The sequence below is a fragment of the Hakea prostrata genome, chromosome 6 (assembly GCF_041222555.1).
Source record: "Hakea prostrata isolate BN-2017 chromosome 6, UWA_Hpros_2, whole genome shotgun sequence".
Classification (NCBI taxonomy): Eukaryota; Viridiplantae; Streptophyta; class Magnoliopsida; order Proteales; family Proteaceae; genus Hakea; species Hakea prostrata.
Window position 1 is genome coordinate 19,987,533 of NC_142605.1, and position 26,202 is coordinate 20,013,734.

General features: G+C 36.6%; 1 protein-coding gene and 1 pseudogene across 1 annotated transcript in view; both read left to right on the top strand.

The window, feature by feature from the left end:
- Positions 1-270: 270 nt before the first annotated feature.
- Positions 271-842, top strand: LOC149012497 (large ribosomal subunit protein eL36x pseudogene; annotated as a pseudogene).
- A 13,384-nt stretch (positions 843-14,226) lies between these two features.
- Positions 14,227-26,202, top strand: part of SCD1 (stomatal cytokinesis defective / SCD1 protein (SCD1)) — a 173,507-nt gene continuing 161,531 nt past the window's right edge. Inside the window, exons 1-3 of the mRNA XM_089158216.1 lie at positions 14,227-14,749; positions 19,848-19,941; positions 25,255-25,456. Of these exons, the coding sequence (XP_089014342.1) occupies positions 14,576-14,749; positions 19,848-19,941; positions 25,255-25,456 (470 nt within the window). The 5' untranslated portion in view covers positions 14,227-14,575. The remainder of the gene's footprint in view (positions 14,750-19,847; positions 19,942-25,254; positions 25,457-26,202) is intronic.

Consider the following 26,202-nt stretch of genomic DNA (forward strand, 5'->3'; position numbering starts at 1 on the left):
TAGTAATGCATAAATATTCACTTTTACTATCATTTGTAGTCTCAATCATTTTGGCATATATCTTCAAAACTTAATAAGGTTCTTTGAGACTTACTACAAAATAATGCATTATCTATAGTCAATTGATCAGGCTCCCATTTCGTGCTTAAATGCCCTGTGTAGTCATGGCTGTGTTCGAGGGTTTCTTTGCTCTTTTGCATTTAGACCCAAGAGATAATATATGCTTTGTGAACTAGCAATCTCTGTCTGGTTGTATAATTGTTTGTGTTCTTTCGTAATTAGGCAATGGCTCCTTCAGTACAGCCTGAAAGCGGGCTGTCAATTGTTGGATTGAACAAAGGGCATATCGTTACAAGACGGGAGTTGGCTCCTCGCCCTTCCAACAGAAAAGGGAAAACTAGCAAGAGGGTGCATTTCGTCAGGAATCTCATTAGGGAAGTTGCTGGTTTTGCTCCCTATGAGAAGAGAATCACTGAGCTTTTGAAGGTTGGGAAGGACAAGCGTGCACTCAAGGTCGCTAAGCGAAAGTTGGGTACCCATAAGAGGGCAAAGAAGAAGCGTGAGGAGATGTCTAATGTTCTGCGCAAGATGAGGTCTGTTGGAGTGCATGAAAAGAAGAAATGATGATTTTCACAAAATTCACTGTAATTTGGGTAGAGTTTGTCAATTTCTGCTGTTAGATCGTGATTTTTAGTTATAATCCTGACTGAACAATGAGGTTAACTCATTATACACATTGCAGTGGTGTGTGCTCTATGAAATTGCTTAATTACCCTTGGGTGGTGTAGTGGAAGTTTTACTGGATTTTTGGTATTCAATTTAAGTAAACTATCTTACAATTATCTTTTTCTATAGTCAATTGATCTCCTAGATAATAATAGATTAGTTTTTCCAGAGCTTTCAATCAATGTTGTACTATTAATTCTTGTATGAACATTAACTTTCGTGTCATCAAATAAGATAATTAATTTTTTTTTCTTTTAGTATAATATGCATCGTAGCATATTAGAGAATATTTAAATTATTCATCAAAATGAAACAAAATGCATCAAAAGATATATATAAATCAATAAAAAAAATAGAAAAGAAAAAGATTAAATTTAAGATAAACTAACATATGAGATGAAATTTGAATGGAAAAGAATTACAAGAGTAACATAACATTATTTTTATTTTTATTTGAACTCCAGTAACATAATCAAATATTCAATTATTATATTCAAAGGAGTCTGCAGCATCTAGATGTGTAGTATTTGTAAGGTCATCAAAATCATTCGCGTTATAGGCAAAATTTGCTTCAGTGTCATTACTTTGAAAAATCATATTCATCTCTACATTATCTTCATTCCTTTAATTGAAGCTTGACAAAACTTAATAAAGTATTGTAGAGTATGATAAACACATGCCCAATAACATTTCATACCACATCGATGACATATATTATCTTTACTCCTTGAAAAGTTATATTGAGAATTCTTATTATTCTCTTATTTATTTTCATCATAAGAATGGTAATATTTCTATCGTTTGCCTCTTCCACTTCCACAGTTATAACCATAATTATAATTTTGTCTTTTTTTAGACATATCATGAATTCCTGCATTCACTTCAGGGAATGGAACAGAATTAATAAGACGAGCTTCATGACTTTTCATTAATAGTCCATTATTTTACTCAACCACAAATAGGCATGATATCATTCAGAGTATTTCTTAAAACTTCTTTTACAATATTACTATTGTAACAACAAATTTGAAGCTTGAAAATTTGCTGGCATATTTTCATCAATAATATTTTCTCCACATAATTTCAATAGAGAATTAATCTAAAAAACTGCAGAACTGTATTTATTTACAGTTTCAAATCTTGCAACTTCATGTGCATCTGCATAATTGTATTTATTTATAATTTCAAATATTACAACTTCATGTGCATCTCAGAAACTGTATCATTTACAATTTCAAATCTTGCAACTTCATGTGCATCTGCAAAATTGTATTTATTTATAATTTCAAATCTTGCAACTTCATGTGCATTTGCAGAACTATATCATTTACAGTTTCAAATCTTGCATCTTCGTATGCATCTGCAGGACTGTATCATTTACAGTTTCAAATCTTGCAACTTGATGTGCATCTGCAGAACTGTATTCATTTACAGTTTCAAATCTTGCAACTTCATGTGCATTTAACAATATTTGTAGTGCAAGTCTAACAACCACTATATACAATAAATAAAATCATTATTGGTTGATGACAAACCTCAATTATTAAGGTAACCTAATATCTTAATTGATTATTAGATTTAATAAAATACATACCTTTTTATCACTATACGCTTACATTACAAGATGAACAAAGTAAACTCCATTGTTTACAAAAACGCGCAAGGAGATCGATCATTCTTTTCACTTTGGAATAGAAAATATAATAATACATAGTTTGCTGTCTTTCTTTTCAAAACGCAATGCTTTGAGTGGAGTCGTTCACAATTACTTGAGCCAGAATCGTGTTGATAATGTGTTATAAAATAAAACAGATATATTGAATACAAAGAAGAAATATAGGATGAGTTCAACTCTTCTATTGAGTTAGTCATTACATATTTATAATGAAACTAGCAACTTCTCTGATATGGTAATGTCAGAGTCTACAAAGAAATACAATATATGATTCTCATACACAATAAGATAATCTTGATATGGAGTGATAGATTGCCACTCAAGATTGAAGGTGCATAGAATAGAAATATTGACTGCTAACATTGTGTAATGAGATGGTTGTGATCTTCACCAATATTGCATCATGAGGTAGTTGAGATCTTCAATTGGAAGTACAATCTCTTTGGGGGTAATGGACATTCATAAATAAATATTATTTATAAGTGATAGGTTTTTTATTAAAATCTATATTATTTATATTAAGTTTCAAAAATTAGTTTTTGCATTTCTTTTATTTAATTATTTTGTTAGTGTGTGGGACCCATGAGGAAAGGGTGGTAATAAGGCATCATGAGTAAAGGAGGCCCTTCATGACCTTGGTTAAGAGGCTCTTCATGACATTGGTCATGGGTCTTAAAGGTCTTAATCATGATGGTGTGGTGGGCTTACTTGAAGGGTGGAATTTACTTAAATTCTAACTCTTGACCATCAATTCTCATTTCAACTTCATGACCATTCATGGCCATTACCATAAGGGGGGTTAAGGTTATTGAATGGATTAAATCCAATTCCTTGCCTTAAGAATCCTAAGGGATGTAAGGTGAGGTTTGGGCTTATATAAACCCAACATTTCCTTGCATGTGGTGTGCAATTGAAACACTCCTCACTCTCACATTATTTGTGTTACAAAGTTAATTTCTTTCTTTGAATTTGTCTAAGTGTTGTGCTCTAGCTTTTGGCTCCTTGAAGGGACTAGAAGAACTACCTCATCTTCTAGTTGGAGGTTGCTTTATCTTGGAGGTGGTGGTGCGAAGAACCTTTGGTAGTAGGGTGCATCAATTACCTTAAAAACAACACTCAAGGTGTGACTCAACCTCATTGATCGGTGGTTCGTTCGGTTGCAACTTCAAGCTCTCCGGATTGGCTAAAGATCTTCATCTCTCAATTGTATTGCAATTTCATTTTTATGTGTTTGAAGAATTTGTAATACAATTACCCCAACAATAACAGATACAATATAATATTCCTTCTTACCCTACATGTGTAGTCACGTGCAGTTTTTACTAGTATATATATATATATATATATAGTACTTTACCACCCAATTTCCTAACACATCACATTCCCAATTTGAGTGAATTGAATATTAACATAAGCATAAAATATCACCTTACCAAATCATAAAAAAAAATAACAACATTTGTAATTAATAACTAGAATTTGAATTTGAATCAAATACTGGATAATGTGTTCCTCACTTGTCATAATGATTTCCAAAAGTCCAAGAAATCCACAATTCAAGAACGCTAACAAGCTACAGGAACACATACAAATTAAATTAAGTTTATGTTGAAGACCAAACCACGCATCAATCAGACTCAACTCACACACCCGTATAGGGGCGGTAAGTCAAACCTCATTAGGGCTAGTCAACTAATGAGCACATTTATGTGTGAAGCATGCATTCACTAGTGTGACTTGCATGCTATGCATTAAATGCTCAGTATGTGCAGCGCACGGTCGAGATCGAAATCTCGACCGTGATTTCGATCTCGACTGTCTGTCTCGACACCGAGACGGACGGTCGAGATCGAAATTTCGGTTGAGATTTCGATCTCGACTGTGCGCTTCACCGTGCTGCGCATTTAATGCGCAGCACTGAAGCACGACCCTGCATTCACACACTTAGAGCGGAGCTACCTTGGGTTTTATGTTGTTTTTGTAGATTTTAGGACTTTCTAGAATTTAAGCAAATATTTGAAGTTTTGGGTATGAAATGCAATTTTACACATCAAGAGATCCATTCAAATTCTATAGTGAGAAAGGGCTTGATTTGGAGCATGATGGACTAGAGATGCAATTATGGGCACTCCAAGAATATCTTAGAAATAAATAAACCAATTTTTATTTTTGGTTGAGATTAGTTAGGATTTTTATTTTATTTTACTTTATTCTAATTGAAAAATGTATGGGGCCCACAAGTAGTCAAATATTAGAATTTTCTATGTTTTTTCCATAGATTTTCTAGAATATTTTATTTATTTCCCTAATTATTTTTATCTCTCACCCCACTTTCTATTTCTTTTACTTTATTATTTTCTTAACAAACCCACTTCTTTTTTGTTAATAAATAAATAAATACATATATATATATATATATATATATATATATAATCCTCTCCACTTTCTTCTCCATGTATAACTCAAAATATCTTTATTTGTTTTTTTCTTTTTCTTCCACTCATTCTCTCTCTCCCATGAATTTTTTTTCTTCCTTTTTTTTCTTTATTCTTTTTAACTCCTATTTCTCTTTTTATTCAATTATCATTATTATTATTTCTTTCATTATTTTCACCCCATTCACAATCTCGTATAAATATCCCCTCTCCTCTTAGACTTAAGTTACATTTTTTTTCTCTCTTTAGTTTGTTTATGCCTTCCACACTTTTGTCTCTTTAGTTTGTTTAGGTTTTCTCTAGTTCTTTGATTGCTTGTGGGGTTCTATTTTTTAGATTCAATGTTTAGATTTAATTTTTATATTCAATGCAATGATTATTCAAGTTATTTTCTTTCCTTTATGCAAGTGTAATTTCTTTCTTTCGATCAATGCAATTTCAATTTCAATTTTGAGTTCAAGCTTTAAGTTTCAAGTTTCAATTTCAAAGAGGATTTGTTTTTCTCTAGGTCCTCATTCCAGATCTGGTTGTTAGGGCTGGTTGAGATTCGAATCAATTGTTCAAAGGTTTTTTTAGATGCAAGTAAGTAGCCTTCATTAGTGATCTTTTCTCCCCCTCCATTCCCACTTTTTTCTACCCTTCCATATTCTTAACTTGATTTATTTTTCAGTATTTATTTATTGTTTCCATTCCCCTAAGTCCTTGATCAAGATACCTACAGTCACGCCTCTCTTTAGTTAAGGTTTCCCTTTTCCATTTATTGTTTTGTTATTTGTTTTGCTATTTACTTTTTTTATTTTCTTTTTCTTTAATATCCGTTCCCCAGATCGGTGGACTATAAGCTATAGCAAAGGGTCCACAGTCAAGGTCATCCTAATTATACTCCCCTTCCCTCGATTTAGAGATGACACTCAATCCCTTTTATTTGTTTATTTATTTATTGTTTTCATATTTATTCCTACCTTTTATTTATTTATTAGATGATGAATGGTTAAGTTATGTTTGTTTTATTTTTATTCTCAATTCAATTGCATTAGATGTGTGTGTTAGGATCGCTCATTTAGATATGCTAATTTAGTTCAATTAATTAGTTAAATTTTTTAATCTTTGCATTCTCGCGTTACCATTAAGAAGTTAAATTCTAAGGTAGTCTATCTCCCTGAAATTGACCAATTAGCTACACGATATCATGTGCATGAACATTGACCACCCCCTAGCTACGACCAAAAAGCTCAATCTCAAGCTCATTTCAAGGATCTTTTGGGGACTTTTGGGACTTCAATGGAACAATAGTATTGTCCCAAAAACATCTTCCAAACATCCTAACAAGTATCCAATTAAAAAGGCCCAATTTGGTTATCAAAGTGTCACCTGCAGGCATCTCTGAGATGATGAATCGGTCTCAAATGGAAAAAGATAACATGATCCACACTCAAAGAGGTTGGGAAACACAATGAGAAACATAAATAACCACTCATTAATTTCAACCAACTGCCTCAACCACCACCATTATTGCAAACAACCAACTTAAATACCATGAAAGAATAGTTGCAAAAGGGCCGGGTGTTCAAAGTCTTCTTATCTCAACAAGCGACTACTCCTATGAGTTGCGCTTCGGCAGCATAGCACATGCAAAGACTTTACCAAACTCTAAGCTTTTCTTCTCTCCCAAGCTCTCAGCCTCCAAAGAACACAAACAATTCGTTTATGAGGCTAGGGAACAATAAAATAAGGTTTTAAAGCTTGAAAACGCAAAATTGCCCTTTGTTGGGTAGGGGGCAGGCAGTCAATTTGACCAACTACCCCTATAACTTCTTTATATGAATGCGGTTTTCGACGAGCTTCGAAGCATAAAATCCTCTAAACATGCTTGATTCAATGGTATATTTTACCTTGGCATTGAGGTCCTCTTGCATTGATTTTTGTGGATGCCAAAATCTTCTTTTTAAGCCTTTCATGTTGATTTTCTCTCTCCTCTTTAAATCAATTAAGGTGGTTGTGTTTATCATCTATTTTATCCAATTCCATAGGTTCGATTTCCAAACTCCCGAGTTCAACTTGAATGGTCCAAAGTTGCCTTCTACTAGTACTCTAGGTTCATGGACCTGAAATGATGGGTTTTCAGGATAGGATTCTAAGGATTTTACACTTTCCATGTCACTTTTTGGTATTGGGCTGCCAAAATGGGTTGGGTGGCATTCCACCACGCATCGGCTTCATGCTTGAGCTTTTGTTTCGCACATAGAATCTTTTGTACCTCGATGCATTGTAAGTACCTAAATGCCTTCTCCTTCTCTCTCAACCGCTTACTCAGCTATAATAAATCTTTGGTAACCCCAGTAAAGGTAGGGACTTAGAGCTTTAAGAAGTGCTCCATGGTCCCAAATCAAAATTTTCAATGTAGCCCCCATTGTACATGTATTGGCTCCATTGTTGCTCAGGGGAACCACATGAGTGGCATTATGCATGGCCATAAACCCTTGCATCATGGTGTTGAACTGGGCTTGTTATTGTCTCTTCATGTTGCCCATGATGTTCAAAATATCCTAAGTGGTGAACACTGGTGGAGCATTTGGTAGGTTTTCACCTTGTGGAGGGGGTGGTTGTTGTGCTCCTGCTTGTGGTGGCGGTGGGGCCTCAATACCGTTTTGTTGACTAGAACCAATCATATTGCAATTTCCCACATTTCGGTTTCTCAAGTTAACCAACCTGGAAAAATCACAAACTTCCGTCATTTACTCCATTTAAAGTCATCATTAATCATCCATATGGTATGCACAAACTTAGACAAACACACCAATACAAGGGCCAAACTCATCTTTTAATCCATACATGTGCATAAATGGGCAATCCAAAACACCAAATCATCCAAATCCAACATATAGGGATGGTTATGCTGCAGATCAACTGCCCAACAGACCGCTACTATTTTGTGATGCAAAAATACATTAGAAAATCATGAACTGAGAAGGACCGGCTGGCTTGGATGGTTGACCACCCAGAGTCGATTGCTTGCTAACTCGGTGCAAGAATCGCCATAGGGTAATTGACCCAGCCCAAAAAGTAGGCTTGTGGCAGACCCCCACCCCAAACTGACTGGTGGTGTGGGTGGCGAGTTAGCCTATATTGGGTGACCGCCTCCCATTTTACCCATCTTCCACCTTTAAACATTCTCTCTGGCTCTGGAGAAGAATTCCATTTCACTCCCTTGGTGGATTTGAAGCTCTACAATGCATCTATGTCAAGTTTAATGCGAGGTTCTCCATGAAATCATAGGTATGCTTTCCATTTATCTCAGATCTACATGGTTTTGTCTCAGATTCTTGCTAGATCGTTGTCCTTTCAACTTTTACCTATGAAACTTAATTTTTAGAGTAGTTATTTATTTCCCTCATCTCTTTAATTGTTTCTAGTGCATTCAAACTCATATCTACACTCCATTTACCACATCTACAAGAATTTTATCAAAATTTCCTCATACTCCTTACTTTCTCTTAAAATTTTTTATCATACCCATTATGGCACACCGTGGGGGTAGACAGGGGCCTATGGGAGGTCATGGAGGTGGTTGGGGTCATGGACGTGGGGTGGCACACCTAGACTTGTTGTCACAAAGGAGGCAAAGCTCCTGTACCACCACCACTTCAGAAATTCTCCAATAGACTAAGGTAGAGTGCTAGAAGTGAGGACCGTGGCACCCTTCAGAGTCAAGGAGAGGTTTCAAGCACTTGGATGGGGTTGCATGCTCGACATGGACGAGCCAGCTTATCCTAAGCTCATCAGGTGTTTCTAGCAATCTGACTTTTGTTGAGGAGGATATTAGTGAGGATGATACACATCTTACCATCACCTCTGGAGTACGGGACACTTGCATTCACTTTTCTTCTAAGACACTTTCACGTATCCTTGGTGTGCCCTACATTCCTAGGGAAAGGAGGTGGATTCCGCCAGGCGGCGATGATGACGCACTTCACTACACCAAGCGTTTCTTGGTCCTCACTATGCTTTGTACCAGAGAGTGTGACAGCCTTTAAGGTAGATACATGCTTCCCTCTGCTCGAATCATTTTTTGTGTGGTGAGTAGGAACATTGTGCCCAAGGGACAGACAAGGACAAGATATCAGCCATGCAAGCATTTGTCACCTTTGCTTTCTATATGGGGTATCTGATTGATTTGGCCTACATCATCCAAAAGGCCATAATTTACAGAGTTGAGAACCCCAATGTAGCAAATCTGGTGTTGGGGCGTCTCTTGACCTATATCTTCTGACACTTGTGGGTGAATTTGCACTACATTGCAGAGATTACAGGAGGTATGGGAGATCATATCAATTGAAGGTTTATATCCCATATGCCTCCAGTAGGGACTCGTCCACCTATGCTACCAAGAGAGGGAGTTGAGGGTGGTCAGGGTTAGGCTCGTGAGGAGGATTAGCCTGAGTGCCATATGGAAGTGTGTGAGTCTTACTCGAGCTTAGGATGCTCCAAAGGCACCAACTGCACCTCTAGCAGTTCCACTCAGTGTGATGAGCACATTTATGTATGAAATCTTAGGGCATAAATCATGTATTTCACACACTTAGCTAGAGTGGAGCTACCTTTTGTTCTATGTAGTTTTTGCAGATTTTAGGATTTTTTAGTACCTAAGAGAATATTTGGAGTTCTTGGGTATGATCCATATAAAGAGGTCCAATTTAAATTCTCGAGTGTGAAAAGGGTATGATTTGAATCATGATGGGCTAGAGATGCGATTATAGGTTAACTTCAAGAATATCTTAGAAATAAAGAAGCCAATTTTGATCAACCCCTGAGATTAGTTAGGATTTTATTTTACTTCATTGTTATTAAAAAAAGAGAAACAAATTTAGTGTATGTATGGGACCCACAAGTAGTCAAATTTTAGGATCTTCAAATTTTTTTCAATTTTTTCATAGGTTTTCCGGAATATTTTGTTCTATTAGATTTTATTTATTTCCTAATTATTTTTTCTCTCTCCCCGCTTTCTATTTCTTTTACTAACTATTTTATTTCTTATTTAATTAACCCACATTCTTTTCTTAAAAGTATTTGTTTTCCTCCCTCCTTCTACTCCACGTTTTCTTAATTCAATATTTTGTTTCTTCCCCTTTTCTAGCTCTCTCTCTCTCTCTCTCTCTCTCTCTCTCTCTCTCTCTCTCTATTCCTTATGTTCTTAATTCAATATTTTGTTTCTTCCCCTTTTCTAGCTCTCTCTCTCTCTCTCTCTCTCTCTCTCTCTCTCTCTCTCTCTCTCTCTCTCTCTCTCTCTCTCTCTCTCTCTCTCTCTCTCTCTCTCTCTCTATTCCTTATGTTCTGAAACGAATAAGGTCTTTTATTTGTTGTTTTTTTTCTTCTCCTATTTCACCTATTATTATTATTATTATTATTTTTTTCCCCCCCTTATTTGTATACCTTTCATCAGCTGTGATAAATACCCCCTCTCCTCTTAGACTTTGTTTAAACTTTGTTTTCTATTTAATTTTTTTAGGCCTTCTACACTTTCGATTCTATTTAGCTTGTTTAGGTTGTCTCTAGTTCTTTGATTTCTTTGTGAGGTTCTAATTTTTAGATTCAATGTTTATGTTTAAGTTTTCTATGTAATGCAATAGTTACTCAAGTTATTTAGTTTCTTTTATGCAAGCGTATTTTCTTTCTTTCGATCAATGCAATTTCAATTTCAATTCTGAGGTCAAGCTTCAAGATTCAAGTTTCAATTTCCAAGAGGATTCGTTTTTCTCTAGGTTTAACAATTGTAGGTTTAGATCATTCTAGATTTGGTTGTTAGGGTGGGTTGAGATTCGAATCGATCGATCAAGGTTTCTTTTTTGTTATTCAAGATTCAAAGATGCAAGTAAGTAGCTATCATCAGTTATCTTCTCTTCCCCTCCTCCCCTCCATTCTCGCTTCTGTCTACCCCTTTATGTTCTTAACTTGGGATTTATTTTTCAACATTTATTTATTGTTTCCCTTTCCCCTTGGGTCCTTATCAAAGATATCTATAGTCGTGCCTCTCTTTGGTTAAGGTTTCATTTTTATTTATTGTTTTGTTAATTTTTTTTTCTGTTATTTACTTTCTACATTATTTTTCTTTTATATTTGTCCCCTTATTAGTGGGCTGAGCTATGGCAAAGGGTCCACAATTAAAGTCATCTTAGTTGCACTCCCATTCCTCGATCCAGAGTTGACATTTGGATCACCTCCCTTTTCTTTATTCATTTTTCTATTGTGATCAATTTTTATTTTTATCTTTATTTATTTATGCATTTTCTTTTATTAGATGATGAATGGTTAGGTTATGTCTATTTTTATTTTTTCTTCCAATTCAAATGTGTTAGATGTATGTGTTAGGATCGCTTATTTAGATCTGGTAATTTAGTTTAATTAATTAGTTAAAAATTGAATCCTCGCACTCTCGCGTTACCATTAAGAGGGTTAAGTTAAAGTGTGTTGGGGTAATTGTATTACAAATTCTTCAAACATACAAAGATGAAATCGCAATACAATTGAGAGATGAAGATCGTCTTTAGCAAATTTGAAGAGCTTGAAGTAGCAACCGAACGAACCACTGATTGATGAGGTTGAGTCACACCTTGATGCTGTCTTTAAGGTAATTGATGCACCCTACTACCAAGGGTTCTTCGCACCACCACCTCCAAGATAAAGCAACCTCCAACTAGAAGATGAGGTAGTTCTTCTAGTCCCTTAAAGGAGCCAAAAGCTAGAGCACAACACTTAGACAACTCAAGAAAGAAATGAACTTTGTAGAACAAATAATATGAGTGAGGAGAGTCACAATAGCACACAATATGCAAGGAAGGGTTGGGTTTATATAGGCCCAAACCACACCTCCCCACAAGGGGAGAATCAATTCTCCACTAATGGAGAATCAATGGTTTGTCCCTCCTCCACTAATGTGAATAAACCCCCTTGACCTAACCTCCCCACTACTTGGGGAAGTAACTCTCATATTCACTTCTTTGGAATGAATAAGCTTTAACCCATTCAAAGACCTTAACCCCCACTCATGGTAATGGCCATGAATGGTCATGAAGTTGAAATGAGAAATAAAGGTCAAGAGTTAGAATTTGAGTAATTCCACCATTCAAGTTAGCCCACCTCATCACCATGATCAAGACCTTTAAAACCCATGACCAATGTCATGAAGAGCCTCATAACCAAAGCCATGAAGGGCCTCCTTTAACCAAGGTCATGAAGGGCCTCCTTAACTCATGGTGCCTCATTACCACCCTTACCTCATGGTGCCTCATTACCACCCTTACCTCAAGGGTCCCACACACAAACAAAACAATTAAATAAAAGAAAAGCAAAAACTAATTTTGAAACTTAATATATAGATAATATAGATTTTAATAAAAAACCTAACAAAGTGATATATCTCCCTAAGATCGACCCATTAGCTACACGATACCGTGCGTTTGTGGTTACTTTTATTTAACGAACAAGTTTTTGGCATCGTAGCCGATGAGGTATTAATCCATTTTATTTTTCTCATTCTTAGGTAAATCGAAGTGTTTTTTCCCCGAAAAGTATCATTTTGTAAAAAGAAATTCAAATATATTACTTGTAACTAAAGTATAAAGAAAAACGTATAGTAGTCCCCACTATATTGCAAAATCCCTAGGATTCGGTTGTAAGTGGTTCCGAAGACTATACAGATTCTCTTGCTGTCAAACTTACACAATGTTAAGCTATACGACAACCTTACCACTTTGGAATCATTGTTTCAATCTTTGAGGGGAAATTCACTACTTACTACTCCCCCCCCCCCAACTCCCTTTTTTTTCCTTCTTCTTTACTAATTAAAAAAAAATGATTCCACCAATCGACTTGTCCAAATATCTACCTCAACCATAGGTGACACACCTCTACTTGGGACTCTAAAGGATAGGTTCTACCCTGCTAGAACTGCACAACCCTTATGTATAAGCGTATCTGTAGCCTAGGGGAATAACTATGAACTTAAGTCTCAATTCATTAGCAAGCTACCCCACTTTCATAGATTGTCCTCAGAAGATACATATTTGTTCTTGAGAGAATTTGTAAAGGTATGAGTACTTATCAAAATACTATAACTCAATGATGATACTATTAAACTTAGATGCATGCCTTTCTTATTCAAGGATGGAGCAAAGAAATGGCTTTATGGACTACCAACCAATTCTACTTGAAGTCAGCTTATAGCGGCATTCCTTAAGAAGATTTTTCCATTGCACAAGACAAATAAAATTAGGAGTGAGAGTATGCAGTTTAGACAAAAGCCACAAGAGTCATTCTCTAAACTCATGGAAAGGTTTCAAGGCCCTCTCAAGAATGTCCCCATCACGAAATCAAAAAAAGGGCATCTTTGGCAAAAAAATTATGAAGGGAGGATTGCACCAAGCCAATGTTACAGTCCATGTGTCCTTTGGGTTTTACATCTTATGAAGACAAAAATGAGGCTTAGAATTTTTTAGTTAACAAGGGAGTGGGGGTCCACTCAAGAAAAGAAAGAGCAATAGGAGGTAGAGGTTATTATGTTGATTGAATAACAACTAAAGAAGCTCATCTTGATAGCCTAGAATGGAAGCCATTATTCCTAAAGCACCAAACCCACTCCACCAAGTCGATCATCAAGTTTCTATGTACAATTGGTGCCACTCACCTGGTCATGTAATGGAGGAATGCCCCAACACCTCTAGGAGCAACACCAATGAAAATGTAAGTGCACTTTATCAGAATAATCTGTATAGTAATACTTACAATTTAGACTGGAGAAACCATCCTAATTTTTCTTAGAACCAAAGGAACCAAGGAGGCCCTTCCAATTTCCAAAATCTAGGCCAACCTAGCACCCAAAGGCCAAACACCCGAAATAGTTCTCAGTGTTTTTAAAAGCATAAATTCTTTTATAGGCATTTGCTAAAACTTGCTTTTGGGAAACGTTTTTAGCATCATCGAGCACTTATAGTCATTAGAGATAGAGAAGATAAAGAACCAAAAGATCCCTAAGGATCTGTTTGGGTTAAAGCAACAAATGGAAGAGTTCTATTGCAGCATGAGAGGATTTTAGTGGGGCTTCTATGTTTAAAATGAATATTCCTCTTTAAAATTGTTTCACTTAAAGCTAGCCCACCCCAACTTTTGTTAAAAAAAATAGACGCATCAAAATGGTTTATTGAAACAGAAGTTTTAAAAAATCCCTAGAAATAAAACAGAAAATTTTCGATTTTGTTTATTTTTCTACTGATAGGACAAACACGAGAAACTGTTTATCGATGGGTTCTCAAACGGGCTCCAGTTTATGTAACGATCCGAGTCACCCGATTCACCGAGTCAAAGCCTGATTTTCTTATTTGCAGGCTATTGCTATTTTGAAGCCCATAAAAACTTCCAAATACGTTATATCAATGTGCTGCTGATCGTTTTCCACATTTCCTTCGGACACGAACGCTGGAAACCGAGCGAATAACAAGTCAGTTGGGCTGAATTTGCCGGCAAACGATAGAGACCAAATCGGGGCATTAAGCATTGACCTTTTTCTTATCTGTTCTTCTTCTTTCCCATCTGGTGGGGTATCAATCAAAATTCCTGCACAATCTATCTACAGAAATATAAATGATGAAACCCATGACGGAGCAGATCATGTGAGTAGATTAGATCGAAGAGGAGCAAGTAAGCTTTGCTTCTTCTTCTTCATTTGTTTTGAAGGAGGAGAGAAGCAATGGCGCCGATCTTCGAGTACTTCGTTGTTTGCGGGATTGGTCCAGAGATCCGAACTCTTGATGGGAACAGAGGCTTTCATGGGACAGGTGTTATGTACTTGCCTTCTCTTCTGGACCAATACCCTCCCTCTAATCACTCTCTTTACCCTCCGCCGCCTCCTCAGCTTCCCACAGTAAGTTGAAATAAGCTACTATCTTTTGCTGCTCATTTTATTTGTGAATTTGTAATGCATGATCTCTTGATATTGTAGCATTAGCTTCACTGATTGACGTTTGAAATGGAGCTTTTTTATCAATGCTTTTACTTAAATGCAACTTCTGTTGGTCTGTTGTCTTGAATTATATGAGTACTTGAGTTCAAAATTCAAGTTCGTGATGTACAGTGCTTGGGTAAAACAATAAAAGTAAAGAGGCTGAAGGATGACCAGTGTATGGGATCTTAAAAATGCTGGCACTACTATCAATCCATGCGTCAACCATGATTTTCTACATTAAAAACAGATTGAATAAGGTCATGGAGAAGGATTGAATTGCAAATGCCTATCTGAATTGGTGGCAAGAATTGCAAAACTAATTACACTAAATTATAGTTTTCCACCTCTAATGGGGTGGATAAGAGGTTTTAGGCATTATTGAGCATTAAAGTTACGTTGCATCCATTAATTTAGTTGATATCTTACCAGTGGCATAGCTGCATAGGATGGGAAAGTGAATAACTGCCACAAAGTTGAACCTTACGGCTCTGTCTGCTTTATGCCAAGACGGAGTTGTTCTGGATTTAAACTACTACCCTAAAATCAAAGAGAAGAAACATGGAGAATGCATCCCAACTTCTTACAAAGTCCTCCTTGTATCCATAAAAATGTCATGCATTGGAACAGTGTTTTGCTGATTAATTCATTATGTTGACAGATTTTACATTCCATGGACAAATTTTGCTATCATAACCACATACCTTCTAATGGAGCCAAAAGCAACTTATTTGGTAAAACAAAGTTAGGTGGACTTTGAGCTTGATGGTTGCTATGTGCAAATATTCTTGGTTTTTGGAGTATTTAGATGTGTGGAAACCAAGTGAGCATCTATGGTAACCCAGTGGGGACCTTGAGACCAGCAGGTTTGGCCATTGAAGTAGAGAAAAGAACTATTGTGATGAGTATGTTTGAATTTCATCAACCAGAAGATTCTAATTGATCTATCACTTATTCGTGCTCAACATAATGTACAGGTTTGGGGACTGCTTTCAAAGCCAAATCCTGGCAAATTGTTGTCCTGCCTAGACAACTTCTGATCTCCTTTTACTGCCTACTCTGCAAGGGTAAAGAAGCTTGAGGATCTTTACGACCATCTGAACTGAACATAAGAAAGAGTAAAAAGCTTTTTATAAGGTAGTTAAAATGAGGGAATGTAAGAGTTGAGATATTGATCATGTTTGATGTATTGAAAGTGACTGTCTTAGACTTCACAAGGGATGAGAACAATATGAAGAGACAGGAAGAGTGTTTCTATGGCCTACTAAATGGAGCCATTTAAGTAGAGTGGTTTGGGAGACTACATTACTTATTAGGACTCCATGTGCCATAGATATATACGAAAGTTTATGGTGTTTGAAGTCAAAGAAGTCATAAGAATGATAAAAGTGGGAAAGGCAACCAGGCCGAGATGTTATGGAATTGCTAGATGAATGGTGCTTAGGGATTTGCTAGATGAATGGAGGAGAAGCACAATGCTTTTGATCTACTAAAGCAAAGAAGACACTCAAAGCTACAATAACTACGAGGTATAAATCTAGTGAGTCATACAATGCTATTACAGGAGAGGGTTATTAAAGACCACTTGAGAAGAGAAGCTACTATCTTGAAGAACCATTTGGTTTTATGCTATTTACTTGCTTAGGAGGCTCATGGAAAGATCAGAGTTTGCATGAATGATCTCCTGTAGTCCCTAGAGATTAATATGACATGTGCTAGAGAAGAGAGTGGAGTCAAGTAAATATGCACATGTTATGAAAGACATCTATGAGGGTTTGAATACTTGTGTGAGAACCATTGGAGGTCAAGGTCGTGATTTCTCATGTACCATTAGGCTGCATCAAGAATCAGGTCTAAGCCTTTATTTGTTTAGGCTTATCGTGGATGATTTAACAGGAACATTCAAGGTGAGGTTCTGTTGTGTATTCTTTTTGTTGATGATATCATTCTGTTGGATAAGGCAAAAGTAAGGATTAACATAGTTATGGAGATCAACCTAGGAATCAAAAGGTTTTAGAATAAGTAAAACAAAGATGGAATGTGTCATTGTAAATTAATTTTTAGTAAGGCAGATATGAATTGGTGAACATTGAGACCAAAAGAGTGTTTATTTTACACTGTGTCTGGTTACATAATTCTTGGGAACATAGTTTTATTGAGAATATCATTTTTGACAATGATGATTAATATTGTCAAAACTGTTTGGTTACCTTGATTCTGTCAGGTGATTCCTACTGAATTGTCAACCTTTAATATATGTGACTGAAAAATATAGTTTAAAAGGATGTGTGTCATCTTGAGTAGTTGAGTAGGATTGTCCTAATAATTTACCAATTACATGTGAATTTTGCTTTTTATATGAAGGGCAAGAACATATCTATCGAAGTGATATCATGAAAGAATCACTTTGTGAAGAGAACATGACAAAATATAATCACATTATTCACTCATGAATCACATGTTTCGGCAACCAATTCAAGAATTGTAATTCTCAGGAGTTATATTCCAAGAATTACCTAACCAAACACAGAATTTGATATCTTGGGTCAAAATAAAGAAGGTGATGGAGCATGCTGTTTCATAGATAGAAGGGATGGATGAAGTGCAGGTGTGCATTTGAAGCACTGTGTGATTTTCATATCCTTTAAAACTTAGAAAGGAAATTCTATAGGATTGTTGTACAACCTTCTATCTTATACAAGGGTAGAATGTTGGATGGCCAAGAATTATCATATAGAAGAACTAAGTGTAGCAGAGAAGGATGTTTGTCAAAATTAGGAAGGATTAGTAAGAAATGACAACATCATACCTGATTTGGGAGTTGCCTCGGTATAAGATAAGCTCTATGATTGTTTGAGGTGGCATGTACATGGTCCCTTTTTTTTGCTTTTCTGGGTCCAAAAGGTAAACGTGGCATGTACATGTTCAAAGGGTACCTGGGATTCACCTGTTTGGAGTGATGTTATTCAGTTTGAAGCCATTGAAGGCGCTAGGGGCATGTCTAAAGGACCATAGAGAAGAAATGAGGAAAGACATGCATTGTGTAGTCTTGTCTCAATTATGACCCCCTTGATTAAAAGGCAAATTAAGCAGACCAATCCACCCCACCTCCAAAAAAAAAAAAAAAAAAAAATCCCTCAAAGATGGATCCAAGAACTAAGCTCAATTTCCACACCAAAGGGCTGCTGAACCTATAGAGGTATTTTGGTTATCTTGACAAAGTTTGGGTGTCTTAGGTCTGCGTCCCATTGAGTCCAGTTTGTCGTCTGGACCCTAGATATTTTCTTATTATATTTTTTTGTTTATTATTTTGCAACTTATTGAGAGTCCTTGTGTAGGTGAGATTCTTAGTTAGGTTGGGATCCCACAACTTGAGTCCACTTTAATCTTGTAATTTTTAAGATTCGATAGCTACTCTTAGAATTTGGATTGGAGTCCTCTAGAGTTAGTTATTGAGTTTTTGGAGTCAAAATACTTAGTTAATTAGAGTTAGATTTTGAAAGCCAATTAGAGTTCTAGTTGATTTTCCAACTTTGAGTCCTCTTATTTTTCTTATTTTGAGGCTATAAATAAAGCCTCCTTACTTTGTAATGGACAAGTTGAATTGATGAATAAAATTACTGAGTTTGGAGGCAAGTAATCTTGTGGTCTTCTTAGGAGGGCTAGGGCGGATTTGAGTGATTTTTCTTCTTCGAGTTCAGCCCTTGTCCTTCAATTTCCAGCATTAATTCAACAAGTCCAGCAGCTGCCTACCATCTCAAGTAAGTACAGCTCCTCTCCTTCCCCATTCCAGCCCTCCGTCTCTTTCCTATCCCTTCCGCAGGCTTCCCCTCTCATCCCTGCAATAGCAGCCGATCCCCGCCCCTAGAAACTTCACCAAACCTAACCCTTCGCCCTTCCTCTCACCTCTAATAGGATCACACCCCTCCCTCGACCCTAGTCTTACTCCTAGAATCCCCATTGGACCCTTATTAGGTTACAGAATTTTCTGCAATTCATCTTCTTCCTTAGAAAACCCTAAACCCTAATTGACTTTGAATCCTTGTATCTCTCCAACCCCAACTCCAATCACCTGCCCTTTTAGGTTTAGCATCCCCATCCCTTTCCTAACACTCCATCCAAACCCTAGGTCAATCCAAGAATCCCAGACCCCTTAGGACTCTTTAAGCCTATTCTAAACCGACTAGAACTGACCACCTTTCCTACCTGACCTGAAATTACAAGACGCCTACAACAGCCCCTTCCTGAGCCCAATTGAACCCTGAAACAGCATCCGTTAAAGCCCTAATCTGGATTTAATTCTGGAATTTCATTGCAGCAGCCACTGAAACCTCCAAGACCTAACCCTAACATCTGCCAGCCTCAATTCACCCAAGAGCTCTTCAATTACAAGCTTCTATAACCCTAGAAGACTGCTGGTTCACAGATGGAGGATCCTGGAGTGACCCAATTTTAGGGTTTAATTTTGAAATTTCCAACACTAGAATTTGGGTTACATCAGAAGGCAAGGATCCTTGAAGCTGACCCCATTTAGGTGGGTTATTGCTGAATTGTTGAGGTTGTTATGTATTCCCTTTTTTCTTTTTCCATCAGTTGTTTATACTTTGTCTTTGAACTGATTGATGTTGTGAACCCCATTTATTTGTGTACAGCTTAATTGCTGTTGTTGTTGAATCTATGATTCTTCATCTAGACCTCCATCAATTGACAGCTGAAGAGGGGGGGGGGGTGGCTGTAGTTGAGCTACTTGAGGAGAACTATATTAGGCGAAATTGAATTCATAGGCAAAGGAGGCATTCCACAGAGTTGATTTTTAAAATGTGGAAGTTCTTCTCTAGATTATAACCAAGGATCAAGGTCTCGGTTTCAGGTTGTGTTTGTAAGTATTGGTAATACCTTCATGTTTAGGTGGATTTTTTTTCTTTTCTGGATCTTAGTTCTGTTGCATTTGTACTTGCCTTTACTATATTGTGCCAGGGTATTAATAGCTATTAAATTTGTGAATGCCCAAAATTTGCAGTGTGTCCTGCCTGCTGGTGTTGAGTTCTACTCATCAGGCTTTGATCCAAGTGATGTCGCAACATTACCACGGAGCTATCCGATTGTATTAACTGGTATTTGTTAGCCTCACTAATATGTATGCATATAAGTATGTAGTGTATTTTAATCTTATTTAGCTGAATTGTTTATGTCAAGTAGTTTGTATGCATCAGCTTTCTGCTTTGTTTTATGAGTAGAAAATTCTTCCATGGTTTCTGGTCATATAAATGTTTTTAAAAATTGATTCCAACCTTATGATATATGGAATCTGGATAGCTGAACATACTTAGTTTACCTGTTTCTACAGGATTTGATAGTGATACTGAAATTGGAAACTGCTTAGTGCATGGTTGCTTTTACTGTATGAATTCTCATTCTCAGCAATTGTATGTACTGTTTCCTTAATTCCTATCAATTTCATTTGGTGTTTTTTCAACAAATTGTACTCTTGATGGGTTTTTTTCTCCTCAACAACCAACAAATTTGGTGAACCGGTGGAGTAAAAAATGATGTATACGACAACAAATAGAATCCCCAAGAAAGGATGGAACTTGTGCAGGTAGGATAATGTGCAAACAAAGATCATACCTCACAGGCATCAAAATAGAAAATGCTAACAGGAAAATGTGCCAGGAAAAGGGCTGTGCTCACTGCACATCCCAGCTGAAAATGCACCAGGAGAAGTGCTGTGCAAGCCCCAGCTTTGGTGAGCTGTTATTGTTGTCCAACTAGAAAATATATCAGCAGCCAATGTAGGGAATCTGGCCCTTCAACTACTCTATAAGTTTCTCCAAGGATCAGCAGAGGGAGAGGGAAGTCAATAACCAAGGCTGGAACACTTGGTGAGAAAGGATATATGCATAGCTTAGACCTTGTACCTAGTATGTGTTATGGTGAAAACCAATCTTCATCATATGAAATGTTTTGAAGCCCGTTTCCGGTCCCAAATGCGCTTGAATGACCATTTTTCAACTTTTTCCATCGCCAGGTAGGCTATGGGTCTTGTTCAGAATTTTGAAACCTTCGAAATGACTATTTGTGGGCCCATAACTGTTTGGAGGTCCTGTGCTTCCCTTTTTTGGTGTTTCTGGGTCCATGGGCATTTTAGTCTTTCTTAAAGTAGGGGTTTTCACTTGTAACTCTTTATAGTCTCTTAACAGGGTTGAGATGGGTAGAGAAATGGCTAGGTTGTAACTCTATTTGTTTTCCTTATTGTGAAACACCATATCTGCTTGGCCGTGAATATAGCCTTCGGGTGAGCCTTCGGGTGAACCACGTAAAATCTTATCTCATGTGCTTGTTTTTGCTTTGTTTTTTCTGATAGTATGACATCAAATAGAGTTGATTGGAAGGCAAGGATCTATGTAGCCAACCCCATTTAGTTGGGACGAGGTTGTTGTTGCTGTTGTTTTTCTATATCCATTTCATCATTTTTAGACCAAATTTAAGTTCATTTCATTCCATTTTCGTTCATAGGTTGCACACCATGTTTGGTAAGTCATTCTATAGTTTTCTAGATTCAGATCTTTGTGCAGACTCACATTATGGCCTTGTATCACGTTTTTTTGTTCTAATATTTGCAAAACTTGAAGAACCAAAGCTGTTGTCCTGCCTGTCTTCTTTAAATCCCATCCAAAATCACCTTATTCCTGTATTCCAATAAAAAGTTAGGCCTAAAATACTACTGGGAGGTCAACTTGCAAGAATTTTGCAGCTTGTGTAATCCACTCTCCCAGTTTGACTTTTCCACTGGTTCCATCAGTTTTTCACACTTCTATTGGTATCTCATCTGAACTTGGAGTCTTACTTGCTTTCATCTTTCTTAGGAATTCTATCATACTAATCTTTCTAACATATTTATGTTGTGTGATGTCATGATGAGAGATGTAGTTGTTTGGGTCATTTCTACTCAATTTTTCTCCATTTAGAATGTCAAAGAATACTCATCCCATCTCTTCATGAAGTCCTCATCACTTACCAATACTCTTTCATCATCACTCTTGATGCACCTTACTTGGTCAAAATCTCTAATCCTATTCTTTCACATTTTAGCTATCTTATCAAAGCTTTATCATCTTCTCTAGTGTTTAGGTTAGGTTAAAGCTTATCATACTGCTTCCAACCCCACACTCTTCTTAGGTGTCTTTCTCGCATCATTTACCTCTTTTTACTCTATATCTTTAGTCCTTTGCCAAGTCTTAAAACTATTTTGGCCTTAATAGTTGCTTGAACCTCAACATTCTGCCACTTTCTCTCCCTATTTGCCTGATGACAACCCACTGTCTTGGGCAACCTTCTTTATACAGATCATCGTCTTATTCAGCGTCTCATTGGTGTCTGCCTCACATTCCCACTTTCTTTGTCTGACCACAATCAAGGTTGTCAAGGTGGCAAGGCGACCAAAGCAGTTGGGGCTCTGCCTAGGCGACAAAGTGGCGTCTAGGCGGCAATAAGGCGACCAAAGTGGTTGGGTCAAAATTTTTCAATACAACTACTTTTTAGCTGATAAATTTCTATTATAAGCTAGGCAAACATTCAAGAATCACATTCATCGGAAGAAAAAAAAAGCATTCAAGAATCATAATTATGAAACATTTTTAAAAAAAGAACACAAGCATAAGTTCATCTCATCAAGCATCATAACATATGACTATTAACTTTATCAAATTATAAGTATGAAAATGAAGTAGTAATTTACATGTTACTTACCTCTATGATAGTGTGATGCCAAATAAGTGCCTTATCCATTTAATGATCCATTGATTCCTAATTCCAAAATGACTAACTATTAAATTTGTATACGGCTTTGTAGAATAAAATTTGATTTAAAAAAAATATTATTATGTACAAAATGTCAAAAGGCTGACCGTTTTGGTATCTAGGTGGCAATAAGGTGCACAAAGAGACAAAGTGGTACCAATTAGGTGAAAAAAGGGCAAAAAAACTGCATGCTAACAAAGCGGTTGAAAAACCGCCTTGCCGCTTAGGCGGACGCTTTGACTACCATGACCACAATATTAGTAAATGTCCTTAGGAACTCATGATTTAGTCTTCCCTACCTCACCTTAGGTTATATAGGTTATCTCCTATTTGTTTGTGCACTGAGGTATAATTTCAAGATTACCAGTCTATGTTGGATGGATAGGCTCTCCTCAGGGATAACCCTACAGTCCTTCCAAATGGTTCTGCCAGCCCTTTTGTTAAGTCAATTTAGTTGGTATGGTCCCATTTTTGTTGGTATTAAATGCTACTCCTTTTTTCTCAAGGAAAGGGTTCACAATAGTCAAGTGCTAGATTGACAACCTCTTTCTCTAATACTTGATCTTAGGGAAATTTTTTACCTTCAAGCTCGATTAACATAAATAACACTCTGGAATTGTTGAATGCTTATGTTACCTTCCTTGTTCATTTTGAGTATTCTTGAAAGCAAAATATTTTGTGAAACTCCAGGTATTTCTACCAAATTTTTAGACCATAGATGGAATTCCAACTCTCAATCAACCCTAAGTTCACTCCTATAAATTTCCTATCAAGATCTTTAAACAATTGCATTGCAGTATTCCATTATGTGCCAAACAAATGGATTGTCTTTGGATAGCTTTCTCTGTTGCTATACATTTATCAAATTTAAATAGTACAGTCAACTGGTCTGGTTGCTTTATAAAATGTTGCTTGAAGGATCAATATCTAGTGTTTAGAGTTTCATTAACTAAATTTGTCTATGCAATATTAGCCTATATGATCTGGATATTGAACCTATCTACCTAATTAGGTCCATAATACAGCCAGTTGCCCTTCTTTTCATACACCAGCTTTGGGTTTTGATTGGGGAGAAGAAAACTGACCTGAATGGTTAAAGTTGAATTCGTCTTGTTTGAGTTCTTTCAATGTTTGCTCCTTTATATATATATATATATATATATATACACCATTCTTGTGAATGTGGCCAGCTTAAATCTCAGTTTTCTAAATCCAAAGTGTTTTGCATCTTGCTTTGAATATTGTACATCATCTCCCAATCATGGTACAAGAAATTGCCAAAATTTCAGCGAAATTGAGCAATATTTCGGTGTTTCGGTGTTTTGGTAAGTAGTGACACGAAACCCAAGTTGAAAATGAAAAGTCTCAGATTTTGGTAGTTCCGCCGAAACCAAAATTTTGGTAGTTCCATTGAAATCTCCAAAATTCTGGTGAAATTTTGAAAATTCCGGTGAAATTTTGAAAATTCCAAGGGGTTGTACCATATAGGGCTTGTGGCTATGGATATGGTGGAGCATATGGTGCTTTATTTACTGATTGTAGTAGCATTTCTACATGAGTATGGAGATGGATCAGTTGCATAGTTTGTGACTCCATCTTTGGATATCCATTAGGACCAGCACAACTAGTTATGCCAGTGACATACTATATGGATAACTTATCCATACCATGTCATGGCATGCTTATGTCTAGTATTAAGAGTATTTCGCCATGACCCAGGGGATGGATCCAACCAGACACATACTTGTATATTGAATTCTATTTATTGTATGTCATGTTGCATCTTAATGAAAACCTTAGTGTGGTCTTCAATAATATCCATATTTACATTGGTTTAAATTCATGTTTCAAAAGACCACTTTAGGGCAGGTTTTAGGAGGAAAAAAATCACTCCTAGTGTGTTTATTGGCCTCAATTAAGCTAGATACCACAAAAAAGCCCAAAATGACCTCAAATACCCCCCAAAACTGGGGGGTGTAACTTCCACCAAAACATTCCCAAATTTCAGCAACATTTCGCCAAAATTTCGGGGTTTTGGTTAAATTTTGTACCTTGCTACCAATTGATCTCTAGATTTTCTTTCTTTTAAATAAATATAGGTGTTTAGCAGAGTATTGTCTTATGATGATGGGAATTATTTGCACTTTACACTCAAAAAAAAAAAAAAAAAAAAAAAAAAAAAAAAAAAAAAGGGGGGGGGGGGGGGGGGCAGAATTAATAAACATTTAGTATTTGAAACAGCCATCTTGTGAAACAAGGGTAAAACTGCGTTGCCTCTCTCGAGACCCCCGCAATAGCAGGAGCCTCATGCACTAGGTAGCTGTTTATTGGGGGTGGCCTTAGCTTCTGTATAACTTTATTATCTAGTGTTGGAAGCAGTGTCTTTTGCAAAGGAGGGAGTAAGACTGCACACATTTGCCCTTTCAGACCCTGCGGTAGTGGGATTCCCTGTGCACTGGGTAGCTTTTTATTGTGATTGTCTGAGCTCTCTTCTTATCTCTATTTGGTGATTTTTTCCCCTACGTATTTGATGTGCTCTCAAGACTTTTCACGAATTTGTTTTATTTTGCTAATCTCCAGACTTTTACCTTTTGTGCATCAATTTCTGATTTGAAAATTTTCTACAGAGGGAGATGGATCTAAAATTTATGTTAGCTGCATTGCTTTTCGAGATCCAGTCTGTGAGGATATCGCTGAAGCTTATCGTATAAATGCAAATTCATTTTCAGACAAATGTATTTGTATCGTTTCACGCTTACCCAGCTTCCGTGTGCTCCGGGATGCACTAGAAGAAATATTTTCCCTTTGCTTTTCTCCAACTGGGAGTAGGTAGGTCTTTCTTTTAATATTTTCTTTGTTGGCAGTATATATTTCTGTCAATTCTTGCATTAGGTGTGAAGAGACTAATTGTATGATGTCCATTGTCCTAGATTAAGATGAAGGTGGTTTGCTGAAACTTTGCTCTTCCCTTTTTTCTGGATGTATTTGTGGCACATGCAGCTCTAAACAAATTTATTATAGTGAGAAAAGTTGATTGGGTAACATTGCTATTATGCTATATTGTTAAGTCCGTGAAGGGGTCATATTTAATGCTGGTTTGCATTATCTGATAAGCAAGAATATGGCTTCCACGGAATTGGAATGAAGGCAACTACAGAGTAGATTGATAGAGAGAGAAATGAGGATTAACAGCCCAAAACTATAGAGGGAGAAATGAGGATTAACAGCCCAACACTTCAGTATTGGAAGAGCTGATGCAGTCAAGACTGTGCGCGATTGGGCCTATGAAGACTTCATTTTGGGCCATGGATGGGTTCTAGGGTATTCTGAGTCTGTTTAGTAATTTCTAAAGGTTTTTATTGTGTATACATTCCCTGTTAGTTAGACACTATTTTAGTAAATTAAGAGGCCTGGAGCTACTGAGCTGTTCATCCAGGACTGAGATTCAAAATATCTATCTACTTCTTCTGATCAATATTTACTAGGTGTGAGCGATCCTCTCTCTTCTTCTCTGTTCTTCTAATTCTCTAACTTTATAGTTTTCCTTTGATTTCTTTTTCTTCTAATATTCTTCT